Source organism: Pungitius pungitius, chromosome 16, assembly GCF_949316345.1.
Source record: "Pungitius pungitius chromosome 16, fPunPun2.1, whole genome shotgun sequence".
Taxonomy (NCBI): domain Eukaryota; kingdom Metazoa; phylum Chordata; class Actinopteri; order Perciformes; family Gasterosteidae; genus Pungitius; species Pungitius pungitius.
The window spans coordinates 4,253,111-4,272,569 of NC_084915.1; the positions used below are offsets into that span (position 1 = coordinate 4,253,111).

At 44.1% G+C, this 19,459-nt stretch overlaps 1 protein-coding gene across 1 annotated transcript in view; it reads right to left on the reverse strand.

Moving 5' to 3' along the window:
• uvrag (UV radiation resistance associated gene) overlaps positions 1 to 19,459 on the reverse strand; it is a 72,246-nt gene that overhangs the window by 49,210 nt on the left and 3,577 nt on the right. Inside the window, exons 4-11 of the mRNA XM_037467575.2 lie at positions 18,683 to 18,844; positions 17,509 to 17,583; positions 17,292 to 17,377; positions 11,672 to 11,777; positions 9,268 to 9,394; positions 2,422 to 2,506; positions 917 to 1,004; positions 525 to 585 (exon numbers count right to left, since the gene is read on the reverse strand). Coding sequence (XP_037323472.1) covers positions 525 to 585; positions 917 to 1,004; positions 2,422 to 2,506; positions 9,268 to 9,394; positions 11,672 to 11,777; positions 17,292 to 17,377; positions 17,509 to 17,583; positions 18,683 to 18,844 — 790 coding nt within the window. The remainder of the gene's footprint in view (positions 1 to 524; positions 586 to 916; positions 1,005 to 2,421; positions 2,507 to 9,267; positions 9,395 to 11,671; positions 11,778 to 17,291; positions 17,378 to 17,508; positions 17,584 to 18,682; positions 18,845 to 19,459) is intronic.

Consider the following 19,459-nt stretch of genomic DNA (forward strand, 5'->3'; position numbering starts at 1 on the left):
TTTGCTACAGTAAAGTGATTATACAAGCGCTCTATCATTACCGGCTCATCAAATACACCAAATCTGAGGCAACGAGCGGTCTAAAAAGTTCAGTACTAGTAAATCTATTGATAATACAATTATGGTGTCATGTCTTTTATGCATTGAAATGGCACACTGCATGACTGTCATCATTTTATAATCACTGGTACACAGTAAAGTAATACCGTAGCACAGTGATGCAGTGTTTCCCCTACCATTGAACAAGAGGGGCGGCGCGCCCCCCTGTCGGCCGGTCCGTTCACCCCAGCAAGGTTGTAAACTTAGGGGAAACACTGTGATGCCAAATTTCCACTTATAGTTGCCAATGTTCTGATCTCATCAATGGTGTATGAATGAGATAATCGGCCTTCAGATGGGGTTCTCTTCATCAAACATTTAGATATAACCTCAATCGTTACCATTTGTTCGGCAACCCTTACCACATCATATCCTCATGTAACCCTGAATACACACAACACACAAGCAAGCACGTGATCGATTACCTTGAAAGTCCTCAGAGTTTGGCAGCTTCACTTCGCAGATGACATAATCCGACTGATTGGCCTGCAATTTTAAATAAAAGGTTTTGTGTTCAAGACGATGAAAACCTTGTGTGAAAAACAGAGACACTTGCTTTCAATCTTTTCATCATTGTGCGCTGGTGTCAGCATAGGAAATGTTTGGTTTGGGTGCCAAACTTAGTGACTGTAATGTTTATTACGTTAAACAGAAGAGTCAGGTGATCACTCAATTGAAATAACACTAGGAATTTATATATTCCTCTGGAACCAATTTGTACAAATTCAGCTTGATTAAAGCCTCCATACGGTAAGCAGATCATTCTTTGCACGTCAACAATGTGTTGTGCAGCAGGGAACTGTCCGGTTTGACTCACCACGTCGATGGGGTAGATGTAGGAGAGCTCGGAGAGGAGCTGACGACAGCGGAAGGTGAGCTGGGCGTTGGACTTGAGAAACTGCTCTCTGGGGGAAACGAACATCAGACACAACCATGAGCTTACAGAGTAACGACTGGAGGACATTGGGAAAGGAGAGGCAAAGGAAGAGGACAGACGATACGGAAGAGGAAGGACCGTAGCTGGAGGTGATGCCTTTAGGCTCGTCACTGTTCCACAGGGACCCGCTGTGAGGCATGGAGCGAATTCATGTTGGTGAAAACAAAGGATTGGTTATGAAAAAAAGAAAGGGGCTGATATATACTGCATAACTGTGTTAAAGGAGGCTTGTTTGTCAAAGCTGATTCTTCAGAGACCTCGCAAAAGAAAAATAATACCTTGTTATTAGCATAAGTCAAACTTTGTTTACACCTCAGATCTGTAGGTAACACAGTAACTGTATTTAATACGGTACATTGTCTGACGGGAGTTCTTGCATTGTTGGTGACCAGACCAGCAATGTTCTGCTACAAAAAAAGATTTTGTTTACTGTGCTGCCTATAACTGGTCAGTGGGGCCCTACTCAAGGTCACAACAGAGATGCACTGAAAAATAGAAATGCCTTCATCTTCTTCTCCACAATTATTCCAATAGCTGACTTTTGTATTGGCCGCTACCGAGTAGCAATCAGGTATTCGTGCATTGAAAAAACAAAACAAGTCATAACCCCCTCCTAATAACTATATCATTATCAAATACCCAAAGCCACTTGCTGATGTCAGCCGTTGGCGCCTTTATTTGGCCAGGAAGCCGCTTACATCTAATGATCTCCTGCAGATTTTGACACAGCTTTGTTGTCAACAATGTAGAATCATCAAAAAAGTAGAATGGAATTCCTGTTTATGTAAATTGATGTTGAAGCCTTCGAGCCCAGATTTTGTAAGATAAGCTGTTCAACAGCAGGTGAAAAATATTAATCAGGAATGTGGAAAGGCATAAAAAAGTGTGCATGCTAAGCATAACCTTTTCCCAGCAAAGCCTTTGAAAAGCATCGACACAAATATTTCCAAAGAATGGATGTTAGGCAGATGCACGAGTGTCGGTGTTAATTTCCTGTTTGCTGGGTCTCTTGGCCCCTGCTGCCCCTCCTGGGGCTCTGGTTTACCTTCTGCGAGTGCCAGGTACCTCTCACACAAACACAAGCTCTATCCAGGACCGGCACCCGGAGAACACGTCCGCCGCAGCCCAAGGCGAACACGGGCCAACAGGCCTTTAAAACACAATGTGCAAACTCTGCCAAGAACAAATAAATAGGCAGTGCCAGCCGCGAAAACGTCGCCTTGTTTTTTTAAAGAGCTCGTCGGAACAGGCGAGCAGGGCTCCATCACAATCCAGTGGGATGGGGCAACACATTGGTGCATCTGGGCAATGACTGACAGGTATAAGCGCGTTTAAAAAGTTTTGTGCAGACATAAAGCAGTAGCTGATTACAGGTTCACACATACCTCTTGGCAGTGCATTCCTTCTGCTGCTTGGTTAAGGACTCCTTCTCCTCCTTCAGGCCCTCATGCTGAGCAGAGAATGCTTCCTCTGAAAGAGACAAAGAAAAACATCCAATGGAGTAAATTAATAGGTGCTTGTGTGTGTTCTGCTACATCTGAACAGCCAGGTGGGCTTGTGTTTGGTTGGCTGTCATCCACTGATAAACTGAAAAAAGATTAAACAGCCAAAACCATTTCCTTTTGACAGCACATAAAAACCAAACAACACATGTATGCAAATTACAGGATTTGTCAGACTGTCTAAATACAGAGCTGGGCAAATAAATTAAATCTGATGGATAAGGGGCAGTGACAATTCAGCTTGTGGAAGTTGTGAGACTGCAATGCAGTGTTGGCAAACTCACAATGCCTTAGCGTAGCATAGAACCAGATAGAAGCAAAGTGTAAGTTAAAGGGTGGTAACACAACTATTCTCCAATCTGTATTCAACCAGCCTTCAATAGGATGGGATTTACGGGCAGCAATTACTACATACGATAGAAAACAGGCGCACTGAGATTCAGAGTAAAAACCACATGACAGCTACGTGTTTCACAGAAACTCCACAATAAGCAGAAGCATGTTTTTTTTAGTTTGCCATCGACTGCTTGAAGCTGAAAATGGGAAAAGCCTATGAACAACGGCGTGTGATAATCATTAAAATATTTGGATTGTCCTAATTGGGAACTAAAGGGTCTCAGAGTCTGACCGTCAGGTGTAATATGTGATAGATCACGTGAAATGGTGGCGAAGAGAGAGCAGAGCCACAGAGCGAAGCTCTTAATGCCAAAAATCACATATGCTTTATGCTCAGACTGTGAATATAAACATCGGTAATGAGGTTTCTCCCAGAGGTGGCTGGCCTCGCTTTCAACGACAAGGGGAAAGGCGGGGGCCATCGTGTTGCATTGTGGGTGGCTAGTTTTGACAAGAAAGTTAGTTGGATTTAAAAAAAAAAAAAAAATACAAAATTGAGCGGATGTCTACTGCGACCGCTAAGAATGCGGCTAGCAGCGAATGACGCTAACGGCACAAACAAGCAACCGATGCTTCCTTGAGGGGAGTCCAGGTAAGCACCATCTTTCTGCCACAACACCGTGGGTTAACACCATTAAGAATTTAATAAAATGATATCTTTTTTTTATTTTTGGAGCCAATGTCATCATAAGTTGTAAATCTACCAGTTGACCACTAGCTTCAAAGCCAGGCGCCCTTACAGGAAGCTTGTTATCCTCTGTAACTGTACACGAGTGCAGTGCAGAGCGGGGGCCATGAGCGAGCCAACAGACAGACTCACGTGCACTAAAATGCATGTGTGGCCAGGCGGCTACGTCAACAAATCAGAGGAACTTTGATAACAACAGGGGGGAGGCTGACTATAGACATTAGCCCACTCTATTTACAAGGAAACAGTTGTTTGCTGCTCTACCGAATGGTCCGTTAGTACATTACTCTTTTACGGATAATAAAAAGGAAGAAATTCTAAAACTGCTTCTGCTTAAAACTGAGCAAAAAAAGAGGCCAAAAGTGCATTGAAAGCAGAAAAACAGCAGCAATAAATGGTGAGATATTCTGTGATTCTTCAGTGTTTCATCATATATTCCAACCAAGCACTCTCATTTCCGTTAGACAACATTATTACAGGTAGCAATCTCACTGTTTACTTATCTTTGGAGCGCAGAGCTGTAATGAAATCAGTAATGAAGCTTCTGTTAATGCAAACATTAGACTTCCTTGTTTTCTGTAGCCCAGTCAATGATGATGTAATTGACCCCTTTCAAAAAGATGGCAAAGAGGAATCATAGAAGTTTCAAATCATGTTTTCAAGCTAGCAAATGTAGGATTCCTCTATTCAAACCATTAAACTGTGTTAGAGTTCTGGGAATCAACTATCAAAAAGAGGCATGAGCAGCTGGCAGAACCAGCTTTTGGAGAGAATGAGAGGATCACATCACATCAGCAGAATCACAGGACATGATTTTAAAATTGCATACTTTTCACATCCAAGATGCTCACAAAGACCACATGAGGGTTTAAGAAGAGATACCTTGACAGAGACCGAGAGAGGGCGAAAATAAAAAAAAGGTGCTCAATCCTATCCACATCAGATTAGAGTGGAAAACAGATATTGTCAGACAGAGATCAGACAGGGATGACATGAAAACATATTTTGACACAGAAAGCCTGGGCCTGTACCAAGCAGAGCGGCTTTCATCTGTTCAATCCGTGTCAATGGTGGCGCATGGCGTAGTGTGATGCGCTGGGAGCCGCAATGTTGGTGGTTCGAATCCAGGCTGCCCCATGTCGAAGTGTCCCTGAGGAAGACACCTAACCCCTAATTGCTCCCCAGGCAAAAATGTAACACATGGGTTGTAATGCAATGCAAGTCGCTTTGGATAAGAGCATCAGCTAAATGTAATCTAATGTAACCTTAATCCGGTTTTCTCAAACTGGCCTGACCCGAGTGTTCCTGGACCAGCTGAGGAGTCCCAAAAGACACTAAAAGTTATCACATAAAGAGCAGCCACACCGGATTCACTTAAACTGGCAGGAAAATACCGCCTTGAATCCAGAGTACAAGTGCTGTTTAGTGCAATGCAAAAGGTGCAAAAAGCTCAAAAGAAATTACCAAAAATCTAATCAGTTACTTGAGGCCAGAGATAGAAGAGAAGAATCTGTGTCAAAAATATTAATACAAAATACAGGTGCTGAAGCCATTGAGGCACAGTAATCGTCATAGTTGGAACAGCCAAATGTTGATGAGAAAACCCCACAAGAATCTGAATAAGCGCATATAATCTGGATCACATTAGCAGTTGATGATCTTACAGTTTATTAAAAAGGGTTGTGCTGTTCAGCTTCCCTATGCGCCATCCTTATTAAGAAAAAACTAAAGAAATATAGGGGAAAAACAACATAAACTCAAAACAGAACCACCAAGAACCACAACAAATGAAATGAGATGAAGAGCGTTTCAAAGGAATAAAACTCAACAAGTGTCTGGGGAAAAATTTCAGCAGCTGTGGCGACATTATTGACCGCTCCAAAGCAACGGTGAAGAGTTATGCCTTTGTTTCCAGCTGAAGAACAATCCATCAGGAGAGACAAACACAGCTCGGCCCGCTACATGAAGGAAACCCTTGGCTGTGAGCTGGAGAGCCAGTCGGATGTAAATGGGAGGGGGTGAGGGGGTGTAGAATAACGTCACAGAGTCATTAGGCAGCGTGCGACACCCGTTCTAGTCAACCTTTTAATCCTTGAGGATAAAAGGTTGACTGGAAACGCCTGTTTCACTGTAAAACGTGTAAATCTACCGCTAAAAAGAGCCCTAATGATGATGGCTTCAACATGAGACCCCTTTCTCCGAGGTGACAAATACCTCCTCACACCGAACCTGGGCAGAGACTCTGCCCCTCGCACTCCAGAGACCTGACCGCTGACTTTTATTGGTCGGCAGCCTCGGCTGCGTCACAGAGCGTGAGAATAACTACCGTTACCAAGCACAGTAAACGCCGCTCGCAGACCTGATTTATTTAATCTGCTCAGGGTGGAGGGAGGAGAAATTAGACTGGAGGAAATTGTGACTAGAGTGTGACCCCCACTCCACCAACCAAAACGAAGCCCACTCATTCTGGATAGGGAAGAGAAAGCATTTTATTTTAAATGAATAGCTGTTGCAAAATAATAAATGGTCATGCGGATATCTCCTCTGCTGTGGGTTGTGTGAATGTCGTGGACTGTGGAGTATGCAGGATAACTGGAAAACAAGAGCTTTATTAAAGTCTACACTCCTGCTAAGATTTCCATTTGGGTAAACCAGCACTGAACTGAGCAGCTAGTCATTAAGCTGTCATCAAGACACCGTGCTGTATTATGCACACCCTGCAAGACTGAGAGATGAGCACAGAATAGATCAGCAAGTCTGCAAAAACAGTGTAGGGGTTACATTACGACAACAAAAGGTGTGTGTAGACGTCCAATTTTCACCTTTATTCGCATTCACAGGTCGACGTTCTGCACCTACAGCCCCCCAACTGTATGTCTGGGTTTTCTGGCGCACTTGTTTTAAGAGGTCGGTTTTCCCCGGTTGATAAGAGCTGCTCGCTAAGTGGCCCCAGGACTGTGTGGGGGACAGGAAGACCACAGAGCCAGGTACCAACCAAGATGCTCGACAACGTGACTAGGTCATGCATGAGCATAACGCACAAAAGAAACCTATACCTAATAAGTGCTGGAATGCGTGAAAAATCAACAAATGAAACACTTCTAACTGGATCAACATTAGACAAGCTCCGCCAGCTTGTCTGAGGAGAAATTTGAGGGATTAAATGGGACTTCATCTTTTTTTCCAAGTTTATGAAAGTACTTTAAGCTAAAATTGAAGAAAAACGAATGAATAAATAAACACTGAATAAAGAGATCAAATCAGATGAAGCAAACAAGTTGTGCTGCAATCTAAATTAGACAAAACCAGCTGCTGCATTAGGAGCATCCTACCTGTCCTACCTATTCTACCTGATGCAGGGCTGATTAGTAAAGTTAAACAACAAGCTTGAAGTACAGCGGAGCTCGGCAGCACATGGCTTTTAGCTTTGGAGTTACAAGTCTGGGAAAAAAATATATATTTTTTGCGAGACCTATTCAGCTAGAGAATTTCAATTTAACCAAAAATACCTCTCTCTTTTTTAACCCACTGAAGGACTTTTTCTTCTGTTTCTTAATAAGCACTTGTCCAGTCAGGGGGGAAAAAAGCCATCAACGAGCTGCTGAGAAGGAGCGCAGCGAGTTCCTTTGGCTGTGGGCACAGTGTTGACAGGTAGAGAGGTAGAGGATTAACAGACTTTTACATTATTTTCTTTTATATGGTAGCAAAAATGAAACTTGTGCTGCACCCCAAGTGTGCTTCTCTTGTTTGGGTGTGTAATGTCTGAATGCATGCCATTACCAATCCAAGATTGGTGGCTTTGAAGATTTTGGCCAAAGATCTAGGTGATGACACAAGGTTCCAATCAGGGCTGTATACCCTCTTTGGTAAGTTTACAAGCTTCGGTGAGAAACGGTCGGACACAGCTACCACAAAACCTTTGGTGCTTTTGTTCAAACACTCTGCAGTTGTGTTGTTACGCTTGATAGCACAGACCTGCGCCATGTTCAGACAGGACTGCAACATAAAGTTGAGCGTAAATTATTTCTCATGAATCCATTTGATTTGCTGATATCATTCAAAGACAGATTGAATTTTTCCCCAAAATGGTAACAAAATGTGCAAATAACCACATTAAATACAAAACAAATAAAACCAAATGTGTTTATATGTAGGCCTATTAAGGATTGAATACGTAATTAGACTGCAGTCAATGCCAACCTACCCAATACCTGGCCCTGTTGAGACCACTGGACTATCAATTTTGGCTGTCTCTCAGAACCTAGGACAGCACCAACAGCCACACCCACCTCATTGGATTCTAACCAATGGCAACTCAAAGCTTTGAAGCGTTTCCCTTAGCATTGCTTTAGAGAGCACCTAAACAACTTTAAGACAAACATCAGCTGATGTTGTAACGTAGTCAGTGAGTACAATGCAGTTTAAAAAGCTGCACAGGAACAGTTTCAATGTCCAACTTACGACAACCAGGCTGAAGCTGCTGGTCCGAATGAACTTCTGCTCTTATTATTATTATTGTGGTTTGATAAAAAAAGACCCCTCTCATGCGGTAAAGCCATAAACGGGCTCACTGTATAAAGCAGTCGGTGTTGGTGGAATTTTTATGAGCACCATGAGGAACACATAACTAAATATGAAACAGCGGCAGCGTAAGTTTAGAAAAGAAAGCTGAAAGTTCATGTGCCACGGAGCTCGCGGTGTTAAATAAATGACACTCCTGCTCTAGCGGCCTGGCACAGGCTACAGCAACCACAGGAAGGGCTCTATTTACTGTACGTTATGAGCATGTGTGTTGAGTGACTCCCATCCTCTGACAGACATTTCCTGTCTGTGACAACGCGCTCCACTGTACTCCAGTGAGCAGGGAGTGTGGCTCACACGCTCTACCTGCTGCGGTCAGATGCCTCCGACACCTTCCCTGGGGGGGTCTAAATCAGAGTTTCCTGTACAACAAGATCATATGTTGAAAGGGACAAAAAAGTAACAGGAGAACATTTAACGTGTGTCATTTAATATCCTTAAATTTAAAGATATCAGAATTTGTCTTCATAGCATCATCTTTAACTAGCCTTTTCCATAACTCTTTACATTGACATGATGAAAAACTCATTTGTTTGATTTAATGTAGAAAATGTTGAAATATCTTCATCATATCTAAATATTCTTAGATCTGAACTTTATTTAATATAGATATGTTTACAAACTGTGTCATAGCAACATTGTCGGTTATTTTTGTTTACACCATTGATAATTAGCAGGTTTTGGTCAAATTTGCTGAAGGGGATATTAACAGATCATTCAGAACTTAAGTAATTTTTCACCTCATGTTTTTGTGTTTTGTGGGACTAATGTGGACAACGATTTGTAAAAATATATCCAGTATTGAGGGAGAACGCTGTAAGCAGCAGCCAGGAATCAGGATTATTGTGCAGCGGCAATGTAACATTACATTGTGAAAGGGACAGGATCAGATGTTATAACGTGCCTAAAAAAGTCTTCACTTTCTCTTAATCTAGTGTTTTTGTCACAAGACCTAATCAAGAAGTTCCACTCTTCAGTCTTGCAGCATTCTCTTTCTTATCTCTGTGTTCCCTGAAACTACATGAATCAACATGCACCCTGAATGCCACTTTAAGTATGTGCACCTTTCTTTTGAAGCTGCATTCGGTCCTTCTGCCGCAGGTCCATCTCCCTGCTAAGGGCCTTCCTCTGTCGCTGCAGTTCACTCCGCAGCACGCCAATGCGCAGCTGCATGCACTCTCGCTCCTTCTTCTGCTCCAAGCCAAACGGGAGAGAAACCAGAGAAAAAGGAAAATATTTAGTGTGCCGGCAAAGCGATTTGAGTGTTTATTACCCCTCATAATGACCCCCAAATTCCTAGAAGCTCCTCCAAAAACAAGCTTTGCTCCCACGCAACGTTGATCTAATGCACCTTGACTGAACTTGTGGGCTCCCTTCTGTTCATTTTTAAACTTGGTGCAGGTTGCAATTTATGATTTACAATTCAGTAAATGTATTGTTATTGTTGTCTCCAGTGTGTGCACATCAACACATTTGCCTGTGCCATGGTTCTGGGCACTTCTTACTAAACCTTTAACACAGCTATCAAATTGGTATCAGCAAATTGGAATTGACATTAGAAAACATCTCACTGAGCCCTGAGATCAGTGTCACATGGGGAAAGGTTTAGAGGGAGCCTGCAGTGGGCTCACCATCTACTGAGGAGCAGCAGTAGGGATGCACACACTGATGGATGTTGTTGATATATACAGTAGACGAAGATGAGCAGATAAGGAAACCTGTAGACACAATTTAAGAGCGACATTTACGGATGATCAGAAAACGTTGGTGAAGATTTAAAAAAAGAAATGCAGAAATGAAGAGTTGGTAGGGAGAGCCCTTTCTGGCAGGTTAACAGATATTCCCCCTGTAGCTTGCAAGCATGGGCTGCGGCATCACACACTTCAGATAGTGATCGTGTCGTGGATCAGAGGAAAACACAGATATGCTTTGTTTTGAAGCCTTCTCAGGGCTTTGCAGTGAAAAAAACAGGGGAGACTGATAGAGCCTCTATCTCTCCCTGAAGCCTGCATGTTAACCGCCGCCAGCTTTGGCACGAACCGCCAGCCTCCTACACTTTCATTGAGCGACACAGTTGACAAGTGGGTCAGTGTGTGTGTGAGAGAGAGAGAGACTGTAACCGACCAGCAAGGCCTGTCTGACTCTTTCTGAACATCAAACAGCACTGGGGTCAGCTGAGTAAATACAATGATATAAACCAGCAGATTAATGGCAGCGTGGGTGAGAGGGCCATGTGCTTTGGGTTGGTGGCCTCTACTTTGATCCGCGCTCACTATAACGCGCACAGAAGGATAGTGCTGAGCTCCCTAAAAAGGCCAAGAGGGGAACCCTCAGAAGAGCCACACAATGCTCCACTCACTCCTGCCGGGGGTTGTCCCTGGACAGAGTGCTGGAGGACGAGGATTATGTGATTTATTAGCCGATGTGAGCTGAAAAGGTTCCTTTTTTTTCCCCAAAGGAATGTTTCAATGAGGGGGAAATATCAGAGGAGATTTTTGAAAAGGATCCTCTGTGTGTGTGTGAGGGGGGGGCAGTTGGAGCCTCAATGGTTTTTTGCAAGAAGGCTATAGTGGAGCCACCTTAATAGGTAGGGTGAAGGTCCGGAGAGGAACAAAAAGAAAATACAAAAAAAGAACCCTATCAAAAGACGATGAGACCATGATGAAAAGCGACAGATGTGACAGCTGTCTGAACCTTTAGGTCTGCATCGGTAAGAAGGAACACACACACACACACACACACACACACCTCGTCTCTAACCATGGACACTAACACATTCCAGCTGCAAAAGGCCAGTCTACCTGTCGGATGAAAAACAGCAAAGTGTCACTGCCTTGGGGCTTTTGGAACAGCCGAGGGACGCGCTGCTTTTGAAGTGAATGTTTACAATAAACACCACGTCCACCATGGGATCAGCGCTGCGTTTTCACAGCTGTGCGGCTGCCAATTCCAAAAATGTTGAATATGCTCTCTTGCTCTTGCTGCAGATCCCCATCCCAAGAATGTATGACAGGAGAAGGAGACACAGTGGGTTTAAGTCAAAGCGTCAAACGCTGTCTCCACCTTTCAGCTGAGCCGTCCAAACTAAAAGGATGCCATGACTGCCCAGAGTGTGTAATCACACATGACGTTGCTTTAAGTTACAATTACACCATGGAACTGGAGTGATGCGGACTCTTGAGTCTCAAAAAAGTTTGCTGTTTGTGTGGAACCCAAATGGGCCTTTTTATTGCTGATAGAAGCAATTGCCATTGGCTGGAGAACCTTCTTCGAGAACACAAATTCGCAGACTGCGTCTCGTCTTCATCCATTTTCTCGAAACCGGAAGCATCGGCATATTTCTACAATTGCATAAGCTGATAAAACAAAAACTGCGGCCGCTTAAAATGAGCGAACAATCAGCCTACACACTCTAGAGAAGTTTCTGCAGAGCTTGAACTCTGCTGCCTAGTGGTGGAGCGCGCTCACCCGCTCCGTGCACGTTGTTGTTGTCCTCAGCTTTTCCTCAATCTCCTTCCCGATCTTCTGCACAGTCACCTGGGTCTGTTTGATGGCTCTCTGGGCTGTGTGGAGCCTGGGGAAGGAGGAGACATGGTCACCGTGAATATCGTTGTCTGTGAGCACACAACGGACCGAAAGGAAACCCCGCCTCCAATGGGCCGCTCAATTAATTTCATCCAGCTGGGACTGGCACCATGGACTAAATGAGTGGCCCAATGCGGACGGGTCATAACTCGTTTCTTTTTCTAATTTACCCGGGTTGACCTTCTTAGCCCAAACAGACTAGTCTCCTAAAAGTCAACGACGAGTCACAGACAAAAGAAGAAAAACATAGATAGAAGCATAGAAGTTATTATAAACCGTCTAAACGTCATTTGACCACACTCATTGAGTCTTTGAATACCACAAACCACAAACTTCACGATCTGTAATCACTAGCAACTTTTATTAACCGGACCGCAATGTGAGATCATATGTTTATCCGATAGATATGTACCCATCAGTCCCAGGAGGCAGACAAACAAATACTTTATGGAAACCACAGAGATGTCCCCGTCATCGCTGTGGAAAAATTATAATGTGGCGCATTTTGGGGGGGGGGGGGGGGGGTGTTGGGGGTTGCTAGCGGCTCCAGTCTTATCTTTTCCCATTCTAATTGCCGCGCTTGACTAAAAACATGGACGGACGAGCCGGAAAAAAAAAAACGACACTCCGCTGCATTAGAAAAAGTCCCTTCAAAATAAAATCACAGGATGATTTATTTTTTTTTTCATTTTTATTTTCCCATGCAAAGGCCACCCACTACAAACGGGTCCGCGAGAGAATCACTGGTCTAGAGCACCCAAAGGACTTCGGCAACACAGCTACAGACAACAATGGTTACAGACGATGGGCAAGAAGGCAATGAGGGGGCAGGCAATTATACTGTGAGAATGTTTGATAGATAGCTTACTACTTGCTAAATGCCCTAATGGCACTTATTAGAGGCGGTCACCTTGCTCTTGTGATGCGTGCCAGCTATCTATGAGGTTAGCTCTTCTGGTATCTCCTATGTCGATGCAAGGAGGGTTTTCCTCCGGTATGCACCAGCTTTAAGCTCTACAAGGAACTGCCTTGGGAGGTGGGGGGGGGGGCAAGGGTTTAGTGTTAGAAGCTTCCAGCTTGGCGGGGTCATTTTGCAAATCCTACAAGGCTTTTGCCGTCACCTCTGGAAATGACTGCTTCTTTCTGGTTAAAAGGTTTCCATGACAATGTGAAGAGCGTATTGTGGAGTCCTACAGGATATACATTTTCTCTCCGGCGATAGCAGTTGGAGATAGCCCTTTGGAACATGAGGGCAAATCTGTTTTGACAGCTTCATCTGTTTGGGTGATTGGGAAGCCAGAATCTGATATGCTCTCTCCCCCCGGGGGTGTGTATCTTCTCTCTCCTTTTCACGCATGTCTGCCCCCGCCCTTGAGTCTTGGCCTAACACCTGCCCATCAGGCTCCATTACAGGCTGTGGTCTAGCAGGGGCGCTGTGGTGTTCACCATCGTATGCTCACAATTTAATTGAATTCACTGACTGTCCAAAAAATCTGTTCTGACGCGGAGTAACAACTTTCCTTTTCTGAGGATATTCCAGGTTCATTTACTGATCCGCCACATTGGATTCACAGGAAGTTATGACTGAGCCTGTGCACTCAACCCTTGATGCCGATAAACATCAGAAAAACAATAACATCTTCTCCTTTGACCATGGCACTCTGATCCTGCAGGGGTGTCGGATGAAGCCTGTGCTTTTGAAACCCACAGATTCTTTGTGATTGGCCTCTCCAAGATATGCTTCTATAGGGGCTTTTAGGTGGAGAAAAAACTCCAATGCTAAAATGTTGATAAAGGATTTACCATCAACAAAATGAAAGTGGTTGGAACATTCCGTGCGTAACAGAGAAAATAGGCGGGATTTAGTAAAGGAATATAAAAAACATTAGAATTCAGCTGGGCTAATGGACTGGTTCCAACTCGGCAGAAATATTGACGGCTGCTTCACCCTTACCGAAGCAGAATTTAAGATCTACTTTCATCTATTCATCACACGCAAGGGAGCCTAATGCACTCGTCAAAAAAACCTGGGTAGGACGAAACCCGCCTGAGGCTGTGCAGAATTCCTTTCCAGCAACGAGGGGGAGCCGGGCGGCCGAATGGGGCATTTGTGTCAACAGATTGAGGGCAAAGTCCTGCTATCACACCTCTGCCACACACAAAACGAGACACCACCGCAGTGGGAAAAAGAATCACAAACAAACCGCATGAATCCCCTCTGTGTCTCACAAGAATGTCAACACTTTTAGGCACTTGTTATTCACCTCACAGTCTCCATTTTTTGGCAAATAGAAGATACAATCCTTCTATTCTGGTAAATTGCTATGGGTCTTGGGTTTTATGTGAACTACAACAGAGATGTGAGGAAGCCAAAGAAAAAAAAAAAATCTTTTGAGACATTATTCTTTGCATCCGAAAGAGTTAAAGCAAGGTCACGCCCTCTCAAAATAATCATAGAGCTTTGGATCCCGAGTCATGGTCTTACGCTAAAAAACGGTTAGTCACGGTGACTTAGACGGCCTGCTTGGGTAAGCCAAATAACACAGAACCACAAAGCCACGCTACCAGTTAAAGCCTAATATCGTTTGTTTGGGCCGGAACACAAAGTGAGGCGAAGGCTTGGGGGTAATTCTAATGGTGGGAGTAACGCACGCCACATCAACAAGCAGAGAGATGATAACAGACGGCAACGCATAGCGTGAGCAACTGAAGCTATGTGAGAGATAGCGAGAGAAAGTGGCAGAGAGAGAGAGAGAGAGAGAGAGAGAGAGAGGGGGGAAAAGATCACGACTCTTTGCTGTCCTGGCTCCAAAATGGTGGAACGAGCGCTCTGATGACATCAGGGGCAGCAGAGAGTCTTTACATCCTCCACCGCAAGCTAAAGACACACCTTTTCAGACTATAACTTGACTAAAAAGACTAACAAATTGTAGCACTTAAATTGTACTTTATAATGGCTCTTTTCTACAAGTTGTAAATCGGCTAATTTGATGAAATTGCACTTTTCTGAGTTTGAAATACACTTATTGTAAGTCGCTTTGGATAACAGCGTCAGCTAAATGACATGTAATGAAAAGAAAAGGGCAGCTAGTGGCAATGGAAAGTAGACATGCTGCAGAGGAAGACATGTCAGGAGATCATGCACTTCAATCCACGTTAAATAAAAAGAAAATCATGTATATGGTGGTTTGTTTTGTCTCTGCGTTAGTCCACTCAAGAGGTGTGAAACTTAAACAAGAGTATCCACGGCCCTCTTCTCCCGCTGATTTAGAGCTCGGGCCGTTGGGTTTGTTTTTTGTAGTTGCTTGCTTGAGACCCCGGGGTCAGACGTACACTCCAACACAGCTGCCTGGTTCACAAGGGACCACAACGCCCCGCGGCTGGAGAGAGCCGAAGGGGCACGCCGTCCAACTAGCAGCCACAAAGCATTATCACCTCTGCGGGATGTTCAGTACGCGTCACCGTTACTCTACGGCTACTACTCTGTGAACATCACTTTATACAACACTTTATAGTAAGGGCACGCCTCTCTGCAGCCAGAGAACTGCGAGAGGAATCAGAGAGGCCACTCAAGTGTTTCCTTTTTCACGCTGCTTCATTGTAGGCGGTAGAAGACCATAACCTGTGAGTGTTCTAAACATCAGTCATGTGATGCCAATAAGTCAAGTCCACCCGTGGTCCTGTCAGGTCTTCCTTCCTCTCTCACTGCTCAAACATCAAACCTTTCCCTGGTAAGACAGGCGCATACTTTCCCTGCAATAATAAAGTCCTTCGGGAGACAAAAGGTTGTTGAACAGCTGAAGCGCGTTCATCACCGTCTGCCCAGACAAGGGGGCCGGCCGTCCTGCATGGAGCAGGCTGCGCCCCCATCAGTCTCTGGAAGCGACCAGACGATCTGTGCTCTCCCTCTTCATCTCTCCACCTGAGAAGTGACGTGTTTGCTCGCCCACGTCGCCGTGTAGCTCACGCTACCTCCATAGGTCCTGTCTACTTGTCGACCAGGCCGAGACAGCTGACCCTGAATCTGCTGAAAAATTACAGCCACAAATCGAGACCAGCAGCTCACCTCCCTTTTTTTCTGCTGAAGATAAACCACATTGAGAGCGAGAGAGGGACAGAGAGAGACGCTTTGCACTCAGCGGAGGCCGAGTGGGAGAGAGTCAGGCAAGTTTATTCAAAAGTGTTCTACTTATTCGATGAATTCAACCATGTAAGTGAGCCTACACACACACGCACAAATTTGTACACCAAGTGCAGCTCACTTCAAAAAGGACTTCAAAAAAGGCGCAGTAACAGAGTGGTATATAAGGTTACGCACCATGGGGGGGGGCAGGGGGGATAATCACTGTTGGAGTGTTCAGTATCTGATGAATCATTCAACAGAACATAATCATAAACTATGTGCATATGAGTGCACCGAGCCAAGGAACCACTCTGACAGGGGTGAAGAGCTGCAGACAGAGCAGTGTGTTGGTAGAGAGGTGAAGGGGGGGGGGGGGGGTGTCAGTGTAACGGCATTAGACTGCACAGAGTCCCACAGGGTGCAAGTAGAAGAAGAGGATGTGGAGGAAAGCTGCAATAATAAAAAGGAGCAAGAGCAGAGGTCATAAAAGTTATGATTAGAACTGGGATCGTTTCTGCTGCGAGCTCCTGGGGAGGCAACGTTATCCTCCAACATAAAACACAAACCATGACGTCTCTGGATGAGGCGGCTTGCGTTCAGTCCATTTTGGCATGACTCCTTTCTTTGACGCGCCAAAGGGCTGTGACACGTTTACCTCGCCCCTATTTAGTTCTTTTAGTAGGAAAACGTCAGTGGAGGCCTCCATAATGCTCTTAATGACAGGATGCTTATCTTATTTTGGAACGGTCGGACGTTCCACGCGTTCATTTAGTTAAAACTGGGAGCAATTACTTTGTTTCGGGATACGGCCATGAACACAGGGTTTCCCTCTGGGGAAGCCCTCCTTATGCTGAAAGCAGCGTTTTACATTCTACCGCATTTAAATATAAACGTGGAATGGGAAGGCCGTGTTTGTCAACAGATGTCGGGACGGCCTTGTGTCGTCTAAAGATTGTAATCCCCGGCTTCCCCTCCTAAAAAGGGTAAAGTGGGGATTTCTTTTTCCGGCAAATCGCTTGTGGTGTTAACTTGTATTGCACACATCAGGCTCACTGGTACTTTCATTGTAATCATACATTTGTCCCACCATGTCAAACAAAGACAGTGTAGACTTCAGGCTTTGCAGCAGAACTGCTATAACCCGACAAAACTTTGGCTTTCTTGTGCCGCCATCTGCTGGAATAAATATACCAAATAGAAAAATGAAAAACACACAAACCGAAGAAAAGTTTCATTACATGACGAAAAGTAAATAAAAAAATAAAGAGACAAAATAAAAGATCTATTTGTGTTGGTGGGTTGAAATAAATCCAACATACTGTAGAGCATTCTTTGTCAGTTAAAGTTGCTGCCGTGTAATAACCAGTACATGAATCTTACCTGAGCAGAGAGAAAACACTGTAGGAATTCCTGACTGAACTCTGGTCGACCTGAAGCAGACTGTTTTTCTTCCGCTCCGACCGATCCTGCAACAGACACACGTGACGTGTTTCAGTGCAGAGGCCTAACAGCGTCTGAATGAAGCTAATGAGATTAGCACCGGGTATAGCATTGTGATGTCGGCGCTTTGGAAAACCAGACAAAAAAAAGGCAGTACCTTATGATCAAAATCAGCTACATAGTAGCCGTCATTCAACCCGAATATTATCTCGTTGGGATTCCGGGATCGGATCTGTGGACAAAGAAATGGCAGCAAAGGATTATTGTGTGGGTACGGATGGGATCGTGGGACTTTGGCCCATTTTTTCTACTTTTAAATACAACTTCAGAATAAAGAGGCCTCGCGTCAACACGAGTTTCAGGGCTTTCTACGGATCGCTGACTCAATCCAACATCTGTTTGCCAACATTTCTTCTCATTTTAACACCAATACCCTGCTGAGTATTGGTAATTACTTCAACCCTCACCTCCAATAAATTGTATATGTATAGGAAGCAAATATAAGATGACGGATTTCTTTCCTTTTGATTACTGGCAAAATGTTCTTTACAGGAAAAGGCATGTCTGTTTATTGTTTTGAGTGATTAGATTAGGTTGGGCTTTTCTTTAAACGGTTCATTATCACCATCCTATTCAGTTTAGAAGCAAGGGAAAAGCCTGAAGTGTTGCTCAAGAGCTGGTCGACATAGCTATCTCGTTCAATAGCTCTGTCAACTGGCTAAAAGAATGTGGTAGCAGAACAGGGTAAGACTAGATCACATGATTGGCTGAGGCTTCCCCCATGTAACGAGTAGCTTTCTCTCTTTCTCTGCAGCACAGTGACAAGGGTCGGGCTTCAGTTGTTGTTGCCTAATGTCACCAGCTCCATTGAATGAACTTTTCAAATGGTGGTTTGTCGCTTGTTGAGTGAACGTAGCATAAGAGCAACTACGCTGATGACAGATTCCACTTTTACCTCCTCAACTTACCAAACTGCCATCTGTGACCTAGTGTATATTAATTCAGGGGTCATCTGTTTTAGACTGCATTAACCAAACTGATACTGAAGTAAAAGTCATGTTGTCAATTATTAAGGTATGCTTTATACACATACTACAATATTACAAATATAGTTGTATCAATTACAGATCTTTGCCCAATTTAAAGTTGTAAAATAAATACATATTTTGATGTAAATGTGAATGATTGTCTGCTTAAGAGCATTTGATTCTTAAATATAGTGATTTAAGGACCAAACACTTTGCACCTTGTAAGTTTGGACATCAAATAGCAAAACAATGACTTACTAATCAGTTAGTGAACATTTTTTGGTGGACCGTGCGCTTGCTGACCTGCTGTCCCGTGTATCGGAGGCCATCGAGGTTGACCTTCCATTCTATGAGCAGCTGGTACTGTTCTTCTTGTCCTCCCCAGATCCTCACTACGAAGCACGACACTGAGGTATCCAGGAGGTCAGGTAGCATGCCAAAATCCAGGCTCCGCCAAGTTGGATTCTGACACGCATGCACACGCACACGCACACACGCACACACGCACACACACACGGATTTGGTGGGCCGTGATTGAGGATAATAAATCTAGTATGAATACATAGTAGATAATCACATTCAAGCTTGAACCGAAGCTACCGTTTATGCTACAAGAGTAAAGATAATATGCATTATATTTTTGCATGACCAGGAGTTTGGATTTCAGATTTAAGTTTTAAAAATGGTCTGCACTTCTTTTAAACTATTCCCCTAATGTGATCCCCACACATTACAAAGTAACAAAAGCCACCTGTTCCACATTAACCTTAACGTTTTGATCTCTACTGCAGCTCGCTTTATGTCCTTGAACTTCAAGACTGACAGCACTGAGTAGCGAGCCTACAAAGCAATGCAGCCATTATTACATTATATAATGTGTCATTTCCTTCCATCGTAGAGTAAAAAGATCTCTGGCTATTCAGAGGAATGTCAAAAGCAGAAGTACCATCCACCGGTTATGGGGAGGGTAGAAAACAGAACTAGTGAGAGGCGGTAAAGGAAGCAACGGGGGCATGGCAGAACGGAAACAGGAAGACCAACCTTTCCAGACAGAGTACTGGAGGACGTATGCCAGCAAAG